General features: G+C 40.7%; 1 protein-coding gene across 4 annotated transcripts in view; it reads right to left on the bottom strand.

The window, feature by feature from the left end:
- Nucleotides 1-19,031, bottom strand: part of atrnl1a (attractin-like 1a) — a 249,853-nt gene that overhangs the window by 159,989 nt on the left and 70,833 nt on the right. For all 4 annotated transcript variants that reach the window (XM_071479994.1, XM_071479995.1, XM_071479996.1 and 1 more), the window contains exons 17-20: nt 13,786-13,999; nt 13,243-13,434; nt 3,271-3,519; nt 2,729-2,866 (exon numbers count right to left, since the gene is read on the bottom strand). In XM_071479994.1, coding sequence (XP_071336095.1) covers nt 2,729-2,866; nt 3,271-3,519; nt 13,243-13,434; nt 13,786-13,999 — 793 coding nt within the window. The remainder of the gene's footprint in view (nt 1-2,728; nt 2,867-3,270; nt 3,520-13,242; nt 13,435-13,785; nt 14,000-19,031) is intronic.

A 19,031-nucleotide genomic window follows, 5' to 3' on the forward strand; every position in this document is an offset into this window, starting at 1 on the left:
CCACTCAGTGACACGACTGTAGATGCACTACGTGCAGGTGTACTTGTTTCTATCTGCAAAGCAAGCAAGTACACTCCAGCGTTAAATACGATTGCAAAGTAAATGTTTCGAAAACATCAGTGTGTCTCTGTGCTGTACTAAAACGGAGCCGAGAAATCGACGGAACAAAGGATCCCAGGATGTGCATAAAAACATGCAGCTTTCCTGTCAGCATCTAAAATGCATATTCTCCTCCGAGGGCTTACAAGTCTAAACAGACATCCATCATGCTGTCAGCTGCAGCTCTCAAGTTTGGTGCGGGTGCGTTTGATTTCGTATGTATGCAGGACAAGGTTAATGGTACAGTCACAGAAAAGGGACACTAATGCCCTGCACACACACACAGACACACACTTCATCCAGATTTGACAAGGTTAGTTAATCATCTGTCACAGGGACATGAGGACAGACAAACTCCCCTCTCCTCTGTCTGTCCTCCATCTTTTCCTCTCCATTCATCCCTCCATCTCCTCCTCTATCCTTTCATCGTCTCTCCATCCAGGAGCAACTGTCCTTTTCCAGCGATATTAACCTTGTGTATCTCACCACATGATTTTATCTTTCATTCTCTGTCTGCCTGTCTCTGTCTCTGTCTCCCCCTTTTCCCTCCCCCACCGCCTCTCTCATCCCTCCATCTTCTTTACAATCTTATGAGCCAAGGCCTTTTCCTCTTACTAGTAGTGACAAAGTCTGTCTCTCTATCATTCAGCAGCCTAATCAGCCACACATCATTGCCTGCCAGCCGTTTAGTCCAAGGTAAATCTAGTGGTCCCTTTTATAAAGAGAAATAGAGAGAGATGGCGATAGAAAGAAGGATAAATGGACTAATGGATGAATGAACAGAAGGGAGGATTTAAGACAGAGAATTATTGTGAACTGTAAAGGGGGATAACAGAGGTATAGAGGAAGTAAAAGAGGGAAAAATAATGGGATAGGTGTTAGTAGGTAAAGGCATATGTGTATATATATATAGGCGGGATGGAGGTGGGTGGGGGGAACCAATGCACACATCTGTCTATGTCCAGTTTAACCAGCGCATTACTGGAGAGCAGAGCTGAGGAAATGGGAAAAGAGGAGAGGAAGGAAGGGAAAGAGGTAGAGTTTAGTACGTAAAAGAGAAGGAATTAAATTGAGTAGACAAGAAAACAGGAAAGGAGGGGAGGAAATGTGGTTAAAAAAGAAGAGTAAAAGAAATGGAACAAAAGGATAAGAGAACAATAAAAGAAAGGAAAGGAAAAGAAGGGAATGGAGAGTAGGAGGATGGAGGTAAAGAAGAAGAAAGAGAAGAGCAGAAAAAAGAAAGGAAAGGAAAGACGGAGAAAGGACAGGACAGTAAAGGAGATGAGACAAGAGAGGATGAGGAGAGAGGAAATGAAAGAAAAAAGAGGTAAGACAAAGGATAAAAGAAGGGATAGGGCAGGTAAATAGACATAATATGGAAAGAACCATAAAAGGAAAGGAGGCATCAAAGAGGTGTGAAGAATGGAACATGGGCAGAGAAGCAGCGGGAAAAATGTGACAGGCAGGATGTTAAAGAGAGCATAAGAAAAAAACCAAATACACAGAGAGACAGGAAAAAATGCAGCGAAAGCTGATGAAGAAGAGAAAGTGCATCAGAGGCTGTCCTGTACGGAGGCAACGAGAGGCGTGCATCTATCAGCGCTGCTCTCGCTGCGAAAAGCCGCCAGGGACGTAGACACCAGTCAACTCAGGAAATAAGAAAATGATTAAGAGCGATTTAATGTCACGCCGCCGTCAAGCCAAAACGCACATCTGTCACAGTGAGGCTGGTGCAGCTGCACCTCCTTCACACTTCTCCCCCCTTTGCTCGCAGTCCAGCAGTCGCTCACTCATTCATTACACTCTCCTGTCCTGTTCTGTTTTTCTCCTGTCTACGCCTGTATCATATAACTTCCCCAACCCAGCCCCACGAGCCTTCAAATCACACACATGCACCCGTTTTCCTGCAGCCTCTGCTTTCTATCATCTGACTCACACATATATAATCTGCTGTTAACAATTTCAGCTGTGGGATTTGCTGTGATTACATCCATATGAAGCAAAACAAAGGAAGGAAAAACTGCCGACTGACAGATTCCAAGCAGGAAAATATGGATACACATAATGTGTGAGCATGTGTGCGTGTCTGTGAGCGTTTCCCTACATCAGCACCACCCTCCCCTGACTCTAACCTCTCTGTTATCCATGAGAAATGATACGAAATGGAAGTAGACACTAAACAAGGCTGCTGATGCTGTTCCCTCAGTGTCCTGTCCAGGCTATACTTGTACTTCCATTTTTACTTCCTGTTTTCGGTTCCAGTGCTCTGCCTGTCAACACAAGATCTATAGAAATCAAAGCTTGGACTCACGGCTTCTAAACGCTGCCCTCATCAGGTTGTTTGTGTCTATTACAGTGTGGTAGACTGCTGATGCACCTGTCGTGTTTTTAATGATGTTGATCAAAGGACTTCAGAGCAAAAACAGAAGATAACACGTAGATGTTTTTTAAGAGGTCTGAAGTGATTCCCATGGGAATTTTTATGAAGATTCTTACAACACTGACTGTCTTCAGTCTACAGTTTTAAGAGGATTAAACTTAAAGAATTAGACAAACACTGTATCAAAGATGTTTTTCTGACACATCAAAAATGAACACAGGGTGAACCCTTATGACCGTATACACTCACCATTGCATTTCCCTCCATTGATGGGGTCACCATAGTAACCGGGCATGCAGCTCTGGCAGTGCGTCCCTGCTGTCAGGTTCCCACAGCGCTCACACACACTGCCGTTCACACACCTGCTGTGACCATTACACTGACATGCTGAGAGGAAATAAGACACACACACACACACACACACACACACACATACACGAAGAGACAACAATACACAGAGTGAAAGATAGATTCAGTTCCCAGTTTAATAGAACAGTCCTGCAATAATAATAATAATACCTTCACTAAGGCTATAATGCTAACTTATGGGTGATTCAACCTCATGGTAATTGTGGAGGCTGTAATTTGTGCTGCTGCTTTTCATTCTAGTGAGTTATACTGAGAGGTGTTGCTAACGCTGAGTCCACCCTCACTGATATAAAAAGGGTTATGAACTCACTGGAGTGGTGCATGTAAGAAGCTTCACCTTACTGTGACCAATATTAGCATGTAAATGTATTCTGACCCAAAATGACAAACCAAACCTGAACCAGGTCCAGCAGTTCACTCACCCGGACACTGGATGAAGGCCCAGTTATAGCCTCTGTCAGACGTGCAGAGACTCTGGTCCAGCACCATGTCCCTGTCTCGCAGTCTGTCCCGGTCTCGTGACCCAGCCCTGGGGTTTGCAGGCTTCAGAGGCCCTCTGTAAGAACCCTCCATGCAAACGCCCTTACCAGTGTTACTGGGGTCACCGCACCAACCACACTCCGCCCTCTCCAGACACTCTGCACACGTCCTCAGACCTGAACAGTTCTGAGCTGGAGGGTGAAGGAGAGAGAGGCAGAGACAGAGGAAGAGCGGGAAAAAAATGGAGAACACATAAGAGAAAAAAAAAACTAGTTAGAGACAAGTGAGGACAAACAGTTTTCTTGTTCTGTTCACAAATGGAAATACAAACTTGTAGCATTACACTCGAGTATAAAATTGTGAGACATTTTCTATCTTTGATAATTGTTCATAGCAGCATGAAAAGGCCTCTTTACTCCCCTGTCAGACCAAAAAATGGCACAACAATAAGAAGCTGTTTGTCAGCCGGATAACCATACACCTCTAAATTGACCCTAGTCAAGTAAAACACACACATTTTGGCTGACATACAGTACTCACATACATCTACTAACACAGGACAAGGTCTCTGTTCAAGCGTCACTGTTTTTCATTATGTGACAGTTTTCATGGTGTCTTTTATTCTGCAGAACACTGACAAGTTTAGATTTTTTTGATTTCGATCACTAGCTGTGATAAACTGAATCAAATGGCAAATTATGACCCCGACTTATTTTTAGTGCTCGTATATTTATGCAAATACACTTAACCAGTTCTTACGTCTGCATTTTTGTTATATTCTCAACACACATTGAAGTTGAAAACGATCCTTTATTATAAATCTGACCATGTTCTGTCCTTCACACTGTACTGCAGGTAATCCCAACAGCCTCAACCAAAGTGTAAACACAATAAAACCTTAAGAGATGTAATCTATCCCCTCTAATATACTTTGCGGCTTCTGTTTTCACATTTTCTTTGACCCTCAACATTTATAAAGAAATTGACTTTCCTTCCCCAGCAGCATTCCACGTGTGAAGAAAAGCATTTGTATTCATAAAGTGGACGTGACATTCAAAAACGCTTTACTGGTTCAAATTAAAAATGACACTTTTTTATGGTGTGGCATTCACTGCTTGTAAAAGAAAACGAGAATCTCCATATTGAAGCCATCTTTTGTTCAGTGAATGTGGCAGAGAGGAGGCGACAGGTGACAGGAATAAGAAATCAAGTGTTTTCCTGGAGAAGCCGGCCTTCCAAAGTTAACTTTACAGCTTGTTTTTGAACCCCTCAGTCTTCGCTTTGCTCTTGTTCTCAACATCAAGTCGCCTCCATGTCATAATAAATTTCAGTCTACAAAGCGAGGGTGGGAACGCGCTCACAGAGGCAGAGAGAGCGGTGAGGCTCCGTGGGTATCTCAGCATGTACACGAGAAACCTAAAAGGTTGAGGGAAGTTATCCGAGGTGTTGTTTCTTATAGCCCCAGCGAGATGATTCGAATGCAGCATCAAGTCAAATTAGCATTTTCACCACAAGTTTGCATCTCTTTTGAACAAGAGCCATTTCCATAAGCCACAGATGTTCTAGCTGAACCGGTATCTCTCTCTCTCTCTCTGTGTCCCTGCTAGCTAGCTGTGCTTGAAATACTCCCCCTTTCCCTCATTTCTTTCCATGTGTGTTTGCAAGCTCCTCCGTTGCATTATTCAACTGCAGCAATGCTGATTCATTTGTTCTCCCTCCCTCTTTATAATTACAAACTTCTGCTCTCCCTTTCTCAGATTCACTCTTTATCTCCTCTCTGCCACATTTTTATCCTCCTCTCCTGCATCTTATTTTCTATTTCTATTCACTAAGCCGTCTTCCCCTCTTGCACTTACTCAGTGCTTTCTTCATCATTATCCCCCCTCTTCCCCCTCCCTTCAACTCCTGCCATTTTGATTTAATTAGATTTTTTCTGGATTACTTTAAAACACTTTAGGCATAAATAAAAATCACAAAGGATGGAACTCTTGGAACTACTTTTTCTTCATCTTCTCTTACCTCTGGTTTTTACTCTCACCGTCCCTTTATTTCCCTGACAACTCACTAGATCCTCACTACAGTCACCGGTTCAAAGCGAGGCGGTTCAACAGAATATACCTAATCCAACGCACAGTAGGGATTCCATTGCTAGAAAAGCACATATTTACATATCCAAGAGGAGACTTTAATATCCAATAAATACACCAGTCAGTTTATCATTTTTTAAATATGATTCAAATTGAAGAAAACTGGTTGCTGCTCCTTGTAACTCCCACGCTTTTCTTCCACCAAACCTTGACACTTTAACAGAACTAAATTCTTTGCTTCTCTTTGATTTAATTGAGCCAATTTGTGCCCATTTAGCGGCAGCTAAATTCTGTCCCTGTAAGTCAGGTTTATTAGACTTGCAGGTCCACAGTTTAGCTTCACTCATAATGATCGAGTAATGCTCAGTGGGCACTTGCTTGACACTTCTCCCCCGTCACATTAGCATGAGCCCTTTCTACACCTGATAAGAAACAGTCACATTTCTCATAAACTATTTAGCAAAATCAGTTTATGGATCCACACATTTTGTGCTATATAGAACATCAGAATACAGACAGGTGACTACTTAAAGGAAAAATGAGAAGAAGCAGGATGACAATGCCCCTCATCCACAGAGCACGAGGTGTCTCTGAACGGTTGGACAAGTATGAAAATGATGGAAAATATATTCTGTGGCCTTTACAGTCATGGGAGATTTTGAACCTACATGTTAGACAGCGATCTCCACCACCATTGTCAAATCACCAAATGAGGGAATATCTTTTGGGAGAGAGATGGTCATCCCTCCAGTGGAGTTCAGTCGCCCTCTTGGCTTCGTAAAGGGGGAGGTAGCGCTAACATATTTTCAAACTTGTGAAAACGGCGATTGAGGAAGGAGCACACGTTACCAGTGCCGAGGGCGGCTAATTTCCCATGGTACATGACACAGGAGGCACACAAAGGAAAGTAAAAGGTTCATTTTGAAGTTAAATGAGCAAAGCAGCCAGCAAGTGGGCGACAGTCGCAATCACATGTTGCGATCATCATGTCCTGTGATTGATTTGGGACAACACTCCCATGTCAAATTTACGCTCTACAGCAGTGAGTACACCACAGTGTACTACGGTGTGGTGTAGTGTACTACATGTGAGTGGAGTACAGTGGTACAGTGGGTCGCACTCTCGCCTCACAGCTAGAGGGTTCTGGGTTTGAACCTGCAGGTTTAGGTTAACTGGCGACAGAATGGTTGTCTGTCTCTATATGTCAGCCCCTGGTGACCTATTTTCTCTCTGGAGATGTGGTCTGGCTTTGCGAAGCAATTACTTCAAAACAAGTGGGAACTTAGTTCACACAAAAAAAAACATGCAAAACGCTGCAGAATCACATTTCATCAAAGTAAGTTTGTTACTTTGTCGCTGCAGGGTTCTCACTTTTATCACCAATATGGGAATGATTGTGAGAAAGATGAGAACACTCATACCAGAGAGTACGACACTCACGCCTCACACTTTAAAATATATCCTGCTGCAGATGTAATCTCTGCACACACCCTGCCTCCACAAACACACATTCCAATGGGCATTTGCAGCTCTTGACTGCAATTCATTTGAGAAACATGTCAAAATCGGTGAGAGCAAATGGATTGAATAATTCAGGCACCAGCCTGCATACCACAAATATGATGAAATGGGCCCCAAGGAGGTGAAAGCAGCTCATACAGGAGTGAGAGACAGCAGGCGAAAACAAATCCCTGCGTGGACTGAAAACGTGAAGTCCTTAGATGTTCACTTACATAACTGTGATTTGTGCAAATATTATAATTTATCTTTGTGGTCTTTTCTATTTTTAGCAGCATTTCCAATTATCTGGCTTCATCTGTGCTCCACATGGAAAGAATTAAGAGAGGTTATTGTCTCATGTAGTCTCATGGACTCAGGGTAGAAGAGGATGAGAGGGAGATAAATGGATACAGGTGCATGGATGCAGGTGGCCTGAGGGTTTACAAGGCTTTGGTTTTCGTCATCAACACCAAACATTTAGCTGCACATCGTGCTATTAACTTCAGGCTATTTATATAGTAACTGTCCTTTTGGATGGTGCCTGCATTTCCCATGAGGGTAGAAAACACAGTTCATGATTGAAAACCTAATGTGTACTCCAGTCATGCTCCAAAGATGAGACTGTTGGACTTCCAGCTATTTTTCTCCTGTGTGAATATTTATCGAGATAAAAAACAATGACATTGATTTATGTACTTAAACCTGCTCAGATGTTTATGTTCCTGTAATTTCTTTCAAAAAGGGATGATTACTCTGACTTCACACAGCTCAGCAGCAAGGTAAACACTTTCCTGTACTCTCGACAGGAGGTGAAGAAAGAGGCATAGCTGTTATTTAATTTCAATTTATTGCATTCCACTGCAATTAAATTATGAGCTTGGGCTGGCTAATTTAATAAGTGCACAATAGATGATGATTCAGAGACAGATGGAAAAATAAAAATTCAACAGATGAATGTTACGAGGCTAAACCCTTGCTAACAACGAGAACTTAATTGAACAAGTATATCTGTGTATACAAAGACACAGCGCATAATTGGTCTGTTGGTATGATTTGTTAAAAAATCATGAAAATATACAGTAACACCTGCTTCTCTTTAGCAGCTGTGGCGAAGAAAAAGTGAAAAGTCTCAAAAATATACTAATCAACTGAATTTTCAGAATCACTTTTGGTCAAAGTCAGGCAACATCAGATCTGTTGGGTTTCTAACATCTTCATGCGAGTAAGAATAAGCAAAAAAGACACAGATGTAGTAAGTAGGTCAAATTCAAGAGGACACACAGAGCCTCAAAACATCTGCAGCTGAAAGCCGTCTCTTGTCACTGAGACTCATTGCCTTTATATATGCTTCTACTCTACTTTGTTCGTTTCCAAAAACCTTCCCAAAATATATGACTCTGCTGAAATCAGTGTATCAGGTGTCGTCATTGACAGAAATAACCTAGAGGAAAACTAAACACAACAGATGACAAATTTTCTGAGGAACTTAGGCTACCAATGTTGCTGCAAAGAAAAAAAATGCCTTGTTTCTGCTGAGGGAGTTTTCATCTTCTCAAAAATTCTCTCAGCACAATTGTCTCTGTGCCACATTCTGTTCATCACACCAGGTCTGATACTTGGTGTCCCTGGATAGCTCGTATCATCTGGCTTCATCTTGTGTAATCCATTTGCTCCTACAGTGGTTGACAGTTAGCATCGCTGCAGCCAGTAGCATACAGATCTGTGAGCCCCCCCCATACATAATACATCAAGTGCAGGAGCCATAAGATGCCTTCTCTTCTCCTAGCATGTGAAGCTACCCACGTATCATGAGGGACAGACAGAAAAACACACACACACACACACACACACACACATCTTGTGAAGATTGCCTCTGAGAAAATAAGGCTATTTCTCTGTAGCAAAACCAATATCAACAAAAACAACATAACCATCATCTAGCGTGTATGTGTGTGTGTGTGTGTGCGCGTGTGTGTGTGTGTGTGTGTGTGTGCATGCGTTCGTGTGTGTGTGTTTGTGTGTAATCCAATACACCTGTCTATAATCCCATTTTTGTGCAGTTTGTGCTGGTTTTGTTGTGTTGAAATCTTATCAGGTTAAAGTGCAGACATTTATTTTGGAGGATGTTTGTGGAGGGTTTACTAGGCAATTAATGGAGGACATTTACCCCTTTTATATACACACACTTCAATGTTAGGACAATGACAATGAACCTGCACACACAACATGTCTCCAGATTCCCAGTGGTAAAATGAAATTAAGAGCATTTACTCCACTAAGTACGATACTAAGATACTTCCCTTGGAGTATTTCCATATTTTGCTACTTGTCAGAGTAACTTTTTACAATTCAAGATGGAATATAGTACTTTTTACGCCACTAGATGTGTTTGTCTGCTAGAGTTACAGGTTACAAAACAAAACATAGGACAAGTTTATAAAATATGATGCATCATTACTGTTTGAACTACATATAAGTTAATTAAAATTTGCTCCTCCTCAACCATCTACAGCATTAAATGCTTTTTACATCGTCATGTATACAATATAATTATCAAACAACATTAATATACACTAACGGAGGCAATTCTGCTGCAGCATGAGTAATTTTAATTTTGACACTTAAGTTTTGAAGGTACAGCTTTTACTAGTAATGGAGTGTTTTTACCATGTGGCAAAAAAGTAAAGGATCTGAATATTTCCTCCACCACTGTAGATTCCAAATACATATGGAGTACAGAGACTGTGGTACAGACTGCAGTTTGCTTTAGACACACTTGTGCAAGAAATAATTTGTGTTTGCCCTGTGGTAAAGATGGGAGCTGGAGGTTCCTGTCTGAGCTGTAGTTGCATGGGTTCAGCTTTTTACTGCATGTCTTACAGCCAGTATTTCAGTTGTAATTACTTGCTTAGCATCAGTAATATGGGGATACCAATGCTCCGCTGCGCATTATGGTCTGCGCATTATGAGAAATGTTGGTGAAATTTAAGAACTGTAGATCTGAGTGTTGTGGGCTAAGAGCTCCCAGATTGCAGATACATCACTGCAGCTGTTCTCCCTCACTAACACACTGTAGCAGCTGTTTGCAAAAGTCAGGTCTTTCTGTGTCTCCCCATCTACTGAACAACAATGAAAAAAACAACCACCTTCAGTACCAACAGGATAGATGCAGGATAAATGCCTGAACGTGGGCATCCACTTGCAGCTACTGCTGAGATACACCAGAAATAAATGCTGACCTTACAAACTATAGAGACGAGTGATGTTGAGCTTCCAATGTCTAGAAAGAAAATGTACATTTACAAACTAATTTACAGCTGCCAAATTCACTGCCACAGAACTGCAGGTGTACGAGCTGTAGGGACTAGATGCTCAAGGTAGAGAGGTGAAAGACTGACAGAAAAGCTGGAATTTTGTCACTTAAGCCAAAGAAAGTCCATTTTATAAAAGCTAAACATAAAACATCACAATAAGGCTGAGACTGAAAATGAGCCTCTATTTGAAGGAGCTCTCAAAACTTCCAAAGTTGACTTCTGGGGCAACACTGAAGCCAATTATTTCAAGAGGTTTTGTTGAAGAGTGTGTAGTTAGCCTCCAGCCGACATGAAAAATAGGAATGATACACAAAGCCTGGAGCCAAATTGATCTGATAAAGAAACGGCTCACTTCAAATTAGATCCTCTGACAAGGAATGTTTTTTTTTCTTTTTTTTTGGTAAAAGAAGCGACCAAAGTAGAAGTCATGAATCTTTCAGCTGCTGGTTTCTAAAACAAGATGTGATTAATCTGTAAGAAATGAAGGAATGAAGCTGAACATTAAGTATGAAACAGCAAGAGCAACAACACTGTATCTGGGAATTTGAAAAGTAAAATGTCATATTTTACATTATATGCCATACATTGAACAACAAAGGTAACAACAGCCTCCTACACACCTCTGTAACCAAACAAATAAGAATAATAAGAGGGAGAAGAAGACGGGGGAAAAAAGTGTCATTATATGAGCACTGAAGGTAAAATGAAGGAAGGGAAAACAATCTTGGCTGGCTGGAGAGCTGTCTGTGCTCAGGACTGCTGGCACCAGTAAGGAATAATAATCACCAGTAACAACAAGGCAAAAGTTTTTGAATCTTATTCCTTAACTCCAGGAACAAGAACACTTTGACTTTCACACATTGACTATTTGTCTAACAAAAAGAAAACAACAAAAAAAAATAAATAACAATAAAAAAGTTTTGCTTCAGGGGAATCTTTGACAGTTTGAAACATTTTTCTACCAGACACTTGTTGAAAAATAAAATATGCCTGTGCTTTAACTTAACTTTTTCAAATAAAACATTTGTGAACATTATAGAAAACAGGCATTACTTGGTTGGTTCACTCATGCTGCAACAATGTCTAGTTGTGTTGTGTCTTGACTTGTTATCTATTAGAATAAATAATCATTTTCTGCTATCTATTTTATGATTATATTGTTTTTCATGCAAGTAAAGGATATGAATACTCCAGATGCCGACAGATTAAAAATCATTCCTCAGTTTACATCAAGAACTGATTCATATAGAAATATTAAAATTACATCTTAAGATGTTCAAAATACTTATGAATACACTTGAATGTGTGGCACCACAGCAAACTGTCCAAAAGTTTTATCTCTTTTTCATGAGAGGACTTTCTGTGCAAATGGTTCCCTGTAATGCACCAGTACTTCTGATCCCATTGAGAATTAACACCCAATTCTGTGACCCACCTCTCTCAGCCCATACACACTGATTGTAAACTACTTGTCCACTGAAGTAAATGAGCAAACTGAGCAAGATGGGTTTAAGACATAAAATTGCCAATAAACACTGGATGAACACTTAATGATGCCCATTTTGTTTTGTTGTTCTTTGTTGGATGAAGGCAAACATTTGCCAACAAGCCAACCGAGAACTTCTTAAGCTCATCAGGTTGTTGTCTGTCTGTCACTGGTTCTCAAAAGTCACTTTCTGCAACCCATACAGGTGAACACACACACGACTAGAAAGGCACTCAGAAAGCACAGACCTCCACTGAGGCCAATGTCAAACTATATGCACCAGACTTCAGAGAAAAAAAACCCAATTCATACTAAATGATCCAGATCTGCCCCAAAAGTTAATGGGTTCTTTCCTGGTCTCTGCCTCATCCCTCAACCAAGTTTGGTGCAAATCAGCTCAGTACTTTTTGTGTAATCCTGCTGACAAACAAACAGACACGGGTGAAAACATAACCTCCTTGCAGCCACTGCAGAAATCTTATTTAGACAGGAAACTACTCAGTAGTTTGTCCTGGCAGCTTTTCCACTTTCTGTCTGGTTCCATGGTTCATGATGCTTCTCTCACATACTCGGTACACAAACATTCCTGTCCTGAACAGAACCACGGGGAGAAGCAGCGGTGAAAATGAAAAACCTTCACCATCCCCAGGGAGGTGTTAATATGAGAGGAACGTTAAAAGACAGCAGCGAGGACTTCATATCGAGTCAGTCATGTGTCATTGTAGATGATCAATTTTCTGCCCTGTAGCTACAGGAGAGGTGGCACTGCCTCAGTGCTGGAGTGTGTGTCTGTGTGTGTGTGTGTGTGTGTGTGTGTGTGTGTGAGTGTGTGTGAGACAGAGGCGTAGACCTGACTGCTGATAAGAAAGGGATCAATAGGAGCCTATAATGACTCCATGTTCACACATTCATATCATGAAAGGTATTAATAGGGTTCTTTCTACCACCTTATTCATCCGTCTAATTATCTGACTGTCCCTGCTCCCAGCCACATGTATTTTAAAAAGGAATTCTCTATAACTACAACCTCTATGCTTTCTCATCCAGTTGTGTTGTCTCCTGTCATTACATCATAGTCAAATGAAAACAAAGATGAAGATATTATCTACACTTCTTACACAGCACCGAAAGACCGTTGATTCGCTCTGCCAATAGCTGATAGTCAGTTTGACTTCTGTCAGTCACCAAGGAGGCAAGTGAGCTACAATGCTGATGATAAATCAAAGCACCAAGAATTTCACGGGGGTGATTAAATCCAAAAGTCATGCATACACCCTTTCTACACGGCCTACTACCAAAAATGAAGTGGGAAAAAGTACAAGAATCTGTCACTTCAGTAAATATAGGAATACCATAATGGAAAAATACTCTATAATAATCCTGCATTCAAAATTAACTTAGGTTTTGTTCCTCTGTTGACTCCAACCAGAAAATCACCAGTATCTCCAGCTGTCAGACAAACGTATTGGTGTAAAAACTAAAACATTTCCCTCTGAAGTGTGGGGGAGGGACATCAGAGAGTCTCACCAGTGCAGTCTTGGGTCTGCCATTCCAGACACTGTCCGTAGGGGAAGGAGATAACGTACGCAGAGGAGTCCACACAGCGCTGAGCGCTACCACACCACATGCACTCCATGGCCTGGCTGGTACAGTTGGCACAGCTGGTGCGTAGGGCGCAGGGAGTCTTACAGGGACGAGCGCTCTGACTCTGCGGGCTCCCTGAGCAATGGGACAGATGGAGCAGAAGTTTATATGGTGGATTGAAATAGAGCTGCCCTCACAAAAAATATAACTGTCTTTGGGAATTTCATTTACTTATTTAGTTGTTATCAGTGGCTAATTGTTGATATAATTGCATTCTTATTTTCAGTTTCTCTATTTTAACAGCACAGAAAATGTCAGTGTTTAACAGAAATGCCTTGATAGGAAGAAAATCCTGAACAGCGTCATGGTATCCTTGTGGTAATCAAACACCTGTTTGGTCTGAGTTTCATCATCTACTCTGACCTACTTCCTCAACCACACCTTTCCCTCACTCCCTCCTTTTTTGGTTCCCTCCTCCATCCTCACCGGCAGGTTTTTCACAGATCAGGCCGTCTGTGGTGGCGGTGCAGGGGTTGGCTTTAAGTCCAGCCACCTGAGCCCGCTCCAGGTAGGCGCAGAAGCCCGAGTCGCTGGGCTCTCCCGGTAACCATCGCAGGCTGGTGTTGGTAAAGGGCGACGCGTCCTCCCAGCCCCAGTACGACACGTTGATCTTCCTCAGGCCGACCCACGGAGATAACCTCTGCAGGGGTGGAGAGGGAGAGGGAGAGGGAGCTGTGTGAGAGCATGTAACATATCTGATTTACATATTCTTTTTTTGGTTTGAGGATACATTTCTTCTGCTGGTTGTGCTACTAGATTTCAACTCTAATTTTCTGGCACTGAACCTTAGTTGCTCCAAAATGCTGCAACTCTTCTTCAACATTTCTCCAGATATAAACGAAGACAAGCTTCACTTACACTTAGATGTAAAAGCTTTCATCTTTTGTTATAAGTCTTCCTATACTGGTGAAGACAGTCACATTGAATGTTTTTAGGGATCTAAGTTTATCCAAAAGGGAGGGAGCGTTTTCATATTATCATATCCTACAGTTTCAATGCAGTAAGGTGAGTCAGCCTGGAACTGCTGAGCTCTGATTTGAATTTCCTCTTTTCCTCTGCAGAATGAACAAAACACACAAGAAGCTCAATTGCAGTTTTCAAGCAGCAGCACTTTAGAGGTCAGGTCAACCTGAGAAAAATCAGAGAGATGCTTTTTTTGCCAAATATGGTGCAGCTTTCTTGAAACTATCCTTCCTGTTAGAGAGAGAACAGCCGCTGAGAGATGAGAGTCACTAAAATAACTTTTAAATCAGCAATAAAGAAAATGAATCCTAATAAAGCCCTGATGCTATTCTTTTCTTTTGTTTTTGTTTTTTGTAAGAAAGAGGAAAATAATGAGTCCTAATTGTATGCAGGTCACATGTTCACAAGGACAGTGTCCTAGAAACGCTGAAGAAGAAAAAAAAAAAAAAAACAGGAACAACATCGACAAATGTGTGCAAAAAAACAAGTAGTATTGATATTAACAGCTGGAGTTCACACACATAGTGAAGCAGCTGGAAAGACATCTCCTTTTACCAAGAGGACTGATAACTCTGCACAACACACACAATGTTGTGTTTTACATGAAAGTGGATCCTAAATCAAATCTTCTTCAGATGACTGTAATGCTTGTGAAAGCAGAAACTGTAATTGTAGCAGCTCATTAAGTGCAGTTCAGTGAACATCTGAATTATTTGCTGACAAAACAAGTGTAGTTTATCTAATAATAGCCCATAATGACGTTAAGACTGTTTAATAGAAATCAAACATTTTCCCAGAGCTGTGACATAAACACCTGCAGAAGGCTCAGATATTGTTTCTGATTACTTGTGTGTCTTTTTTAACACCAGTCTTTACACATCACACATACTAATGTTGTGAAGCAATTAACAATAAAGTTATTGAGTAATTTGTACATCTGGTGAATATCTTTCCTCCACTGACCATCGGCTCAGCAGATGACCTTGATGATTTTAATGATAAATTCAGACTCTCTCTAGATACTGCTGCTCACACACAAATTTTTTAAAAAAAGGACGATGGAGAAAAAGCAAATTACATGTTCATTTTGAGACTTTTAAAGATCAAGTTATAATTTGCAGTAATGCAGTCAGGAGAGAAAGATGATCCTGCTTCCCCAAGATGATTGTGATGCTGATTTTTCCACTTCTTCTAAATCCATCATCGGTTCTCACTCTTCACAAAAACTCATCAAGTCTTAAATGCTTTAGATTCATTTTACTAAGAAACTAGAATTACCACCTTGCGGTTGTACACCTCTGCCAACCAGCCACGTTGCAGGAAATACAGTCTCAGTCTCCCCTTCTTGAGTTACAGTGTGGAATAGTAGCCAGAGATGTTTTTGCAGAACATTAGTTCACCTTTGATCATATAAAATATCATCAGTTCATTTTATTCTTGTAGACATTTGGGTTAAACTGTGTCATAATCTGTGTATGAATTCTTAAGTTATGGCCAGAAACAAGTTTTTAGAGGTAACAGTGACCACCAAAATCTAATCAGTTCATCCCTGAGTTTCCCCAAGGCGTTACTGAGATATCTGGTTCACAAGAATGGGACAGACGGCCGTGGCTGTTGCCAGCGCACACACAGAAAAACAGGCAGTGTTGTTAACGCGGGCGCTAAAACTCCCTGGGACCTCCCTGACCATCGGCCTCTGTCTATAACTTCAATCTTTGAGGTCAGAAGATGCCTAAGTGAACTAATTAGCAGGAACGAAGTCTTCCACCAGTGTTCTAGACCACATCCCCACCAAACTGTTTAAATCCTGCTTTCAAAGCCTCTCCCAGGTTACAACTGGTATAATAAACTCTTCTCCACGGCTTTCAAGACTTCTAACCTCTTCTTTGGAAATCTGATTTAGATTACTCTTGAGCTAAACAATTACAGACCAATTTCTACTCTACCTTTCCTTAGTGAACTTTCGGTAAGTTGTTTTTAATCAACTTCCTGTTCATTTAACCAGTAACAGCATTTTAGAAAAGCTCCAGCAGACTACAGCACAGAGTAGGCCCTGCTGAAAGCTGTGAATGACCTGAGAATTGTTGTGGATGGAAACACTGTTGTCATCACTTTACTGTTTTATCCTGCTATGTGAAGCACATATAAAGGAGCTGCATGTTTGTATGACAGGTGTTGAATTAAACTTTATACTGCAGGATCACAAAGAACGTGTGAAACTGCATGTATGCATGTCTGTATCTGTGCCAGCACTTGCAGTCAGCCTCTCTGTTTGAAAATCCATTGCCGTCATTTTTGGAGAGAAAGTAAATGAATGAGAACACCAGGCTTCTCAGAGTGGAACGACAACAGAAAAGATTTCCAATCATCACCTATAAACATCAATAAAAGATTAAAAACAAAGAAGAGATGAGATTTCTTTCAAAATATTTTCTCCTGTTGCTGCACATTCATCAGAAACTCTGTGTGTGGTCAAACTCGTCAGGTTCTCAAATAACATTCTCACCACAAATATCACAAGTGGAGACGTGATTGATCTTGTTCAACTGATGTTTGACAGACATTTCACTGAAAAGCTGCCATTCACGTCCTGGCTGCCAGCTGTTTTTCAGAAATCTGGGTTTACGACAATGAAAAGTTGTGAAGCTGATTTTTGTGTTTCACGGAGAGCGAATGATTAACACTTTATTTTTTTTAACGCCTTGACTCCAAAGTAGAGTAAAAAAAAAAAAAGCTACATCAGAAAATACCCCAGTGAGATATTTCACTCCTCTGTGCTTGGTGATATCAAAACTCTGTGGCGCTATTAAAATGTTTTTTGACACGTCTGAGCTTTGATATTAGTCTGAATATTAAATTGCCTCACCAGACGAGGTGAGCTTTAAAATATCTCAGCTGTGATTTTTCACATCATTGATTAGTTGTTGTTATACATGAGCGTTAAATAACTCAATCTTTACGACCCTCAGACCACACATTCCCTGACACCTAATCATAAGTAACTGTAGATTTATGATGCAGAAGTAACGCATTGTCTTGCATCTTATGATAAATCATACTGGCACAGGAGCAGTGTTATGTACATTATGTCATATAATGAACTCTGGGGAGCTGCATATCAATCCACTTGTCCACATTAATCAGCCACACATCATTTCATTCTCTACAGGAAAAGATAAAGGCAGTTGAAAGCTACAATTACATTCAGATGAAGCAATTTAACTGGAACATATCTACACATGTATTTGGTGTTACCACAAGTGCTGAACTGTAAAGAATTTGCATTTGTTTCTTTCCTTATTTTCATTGTACACCAGCCTGATAAAACATAGGTATTTTTCTTATTAAAGGAAGGATTCATGTTCAGAACTCACAGACTGTATACGGCCCCGCCTTCAGCAGTGTGAGTTAGCTAAAACCGTCCACTAATCAGAACGTCATTGGTTCCATCCCCAGCTCCTCAACTCTGCATGTTGAAGTTGCCTTGTACAGTGTACTGAACCCCAGATTGCCTCTGATGGCTGTTCCTTCAGTGCACGAGTGTGTGTGTATGGTACAAGTGCTCTATGTGTAGTAAGAGGACAGTGTATGAATGTGTGTGTGAATGGGTGAATGTTGCTTCTAGTGTAAGGTGCTTTAAGAGTCGATAAGACTAGAAAAAAGCTGTATAAGTGCAGTCAATTTCAACAGAAAGAACAGTCAAGAGGAACAGTTACGGTGAGATCTAAAAATGTATACCGTGTCTGAACATCTGAATAAAAGGTCAGGTGTGTTTCAGACAGAGTTCCTGTGTTTCCATGACTGTTTCCTTGCTGAGCTGCAGTGGAGAGGCAGTAACATGTAAGCAAATTTCATACTGAAAAGACTGGACATGGAGGATAGAAACTTGATTTTTCTGAGTCAGACTACTGAAGCCTCATTAGCTACAGCTGATGCTGAGAATGCATTTTTGCAGAGTGACCCTAACTGAACTGGGACAGGGTCACTTTTTTAGCAAATTGTATTATATCAATTGTTTTGCCGTTTGTTTTGTCTTGTTCTGCTGTTGTTGTCGTCTCTTCTTAGACTACACATCACAATCAATGCATTTCAATATAGTATTTCACTGTACTTTCATATCTGTGGTGTGTTGTGGTTTTATGATAATGAGAACTGATTATTTTAATTACGCTGTACATGTAAAGGCAAACTAGGGACAAGAGTGGAAAATTAACAATAACTATAAATACTATGTGCAACACATCGGTTTCATGCTTTATATTGGAACCATGTTAAATTGCATCATCCATATTAAATAAATAAATAAACTATAACTAAACTTAATAGTCAGTGTGATCAGGAAAAAATGGTTAAAGCAACCAATAACTCAAGTATGTGCATGTGAGTACTGTATTAAAATTTACTTGAAAAATATCGCATGACATTAGATGGGGGTGGTAGGAGCTGAGGGGGGCAGGTTTCTAATGTTTACAAGGTTAAATAATCATCAGCAGTCAGTCAGGAACTCTCATTCACCAGCTGAATATGCTCACATACCTTTGTAGCTCTTATTAAATTGGATGATCTCACTAAACATGTTTAAATGTGTAGTTTTTCTATCATAAATGCCTGTGTGTAAATGGCCACAGCACTTTCATAAGGCAGAGAAGCCTGAGTGGAAAATAATGAATGGCTTTCACCAACGTTTCCTTCATTTATGATTTTTTTTT

Source organism: Trachinotus anak, unplaced genomic scaffold (genome assembly GCF_046630095.1).
Source record: "Trachinotus anak isolate AG129_WGS33_773 ecotype Australia unplaced genomic scaffold, CSIRO_AGI_Tana_v1 ptg000007l, whole genome shotgun sequence".
In the NCBI taxonomy this organism is placed as follows: domain Eukaryota; kingdom Metazoa; phylum Chordata; class Actinopteri; order Carangiformes; family Carangidae; genus Trachinotus; species Trachinotus anak.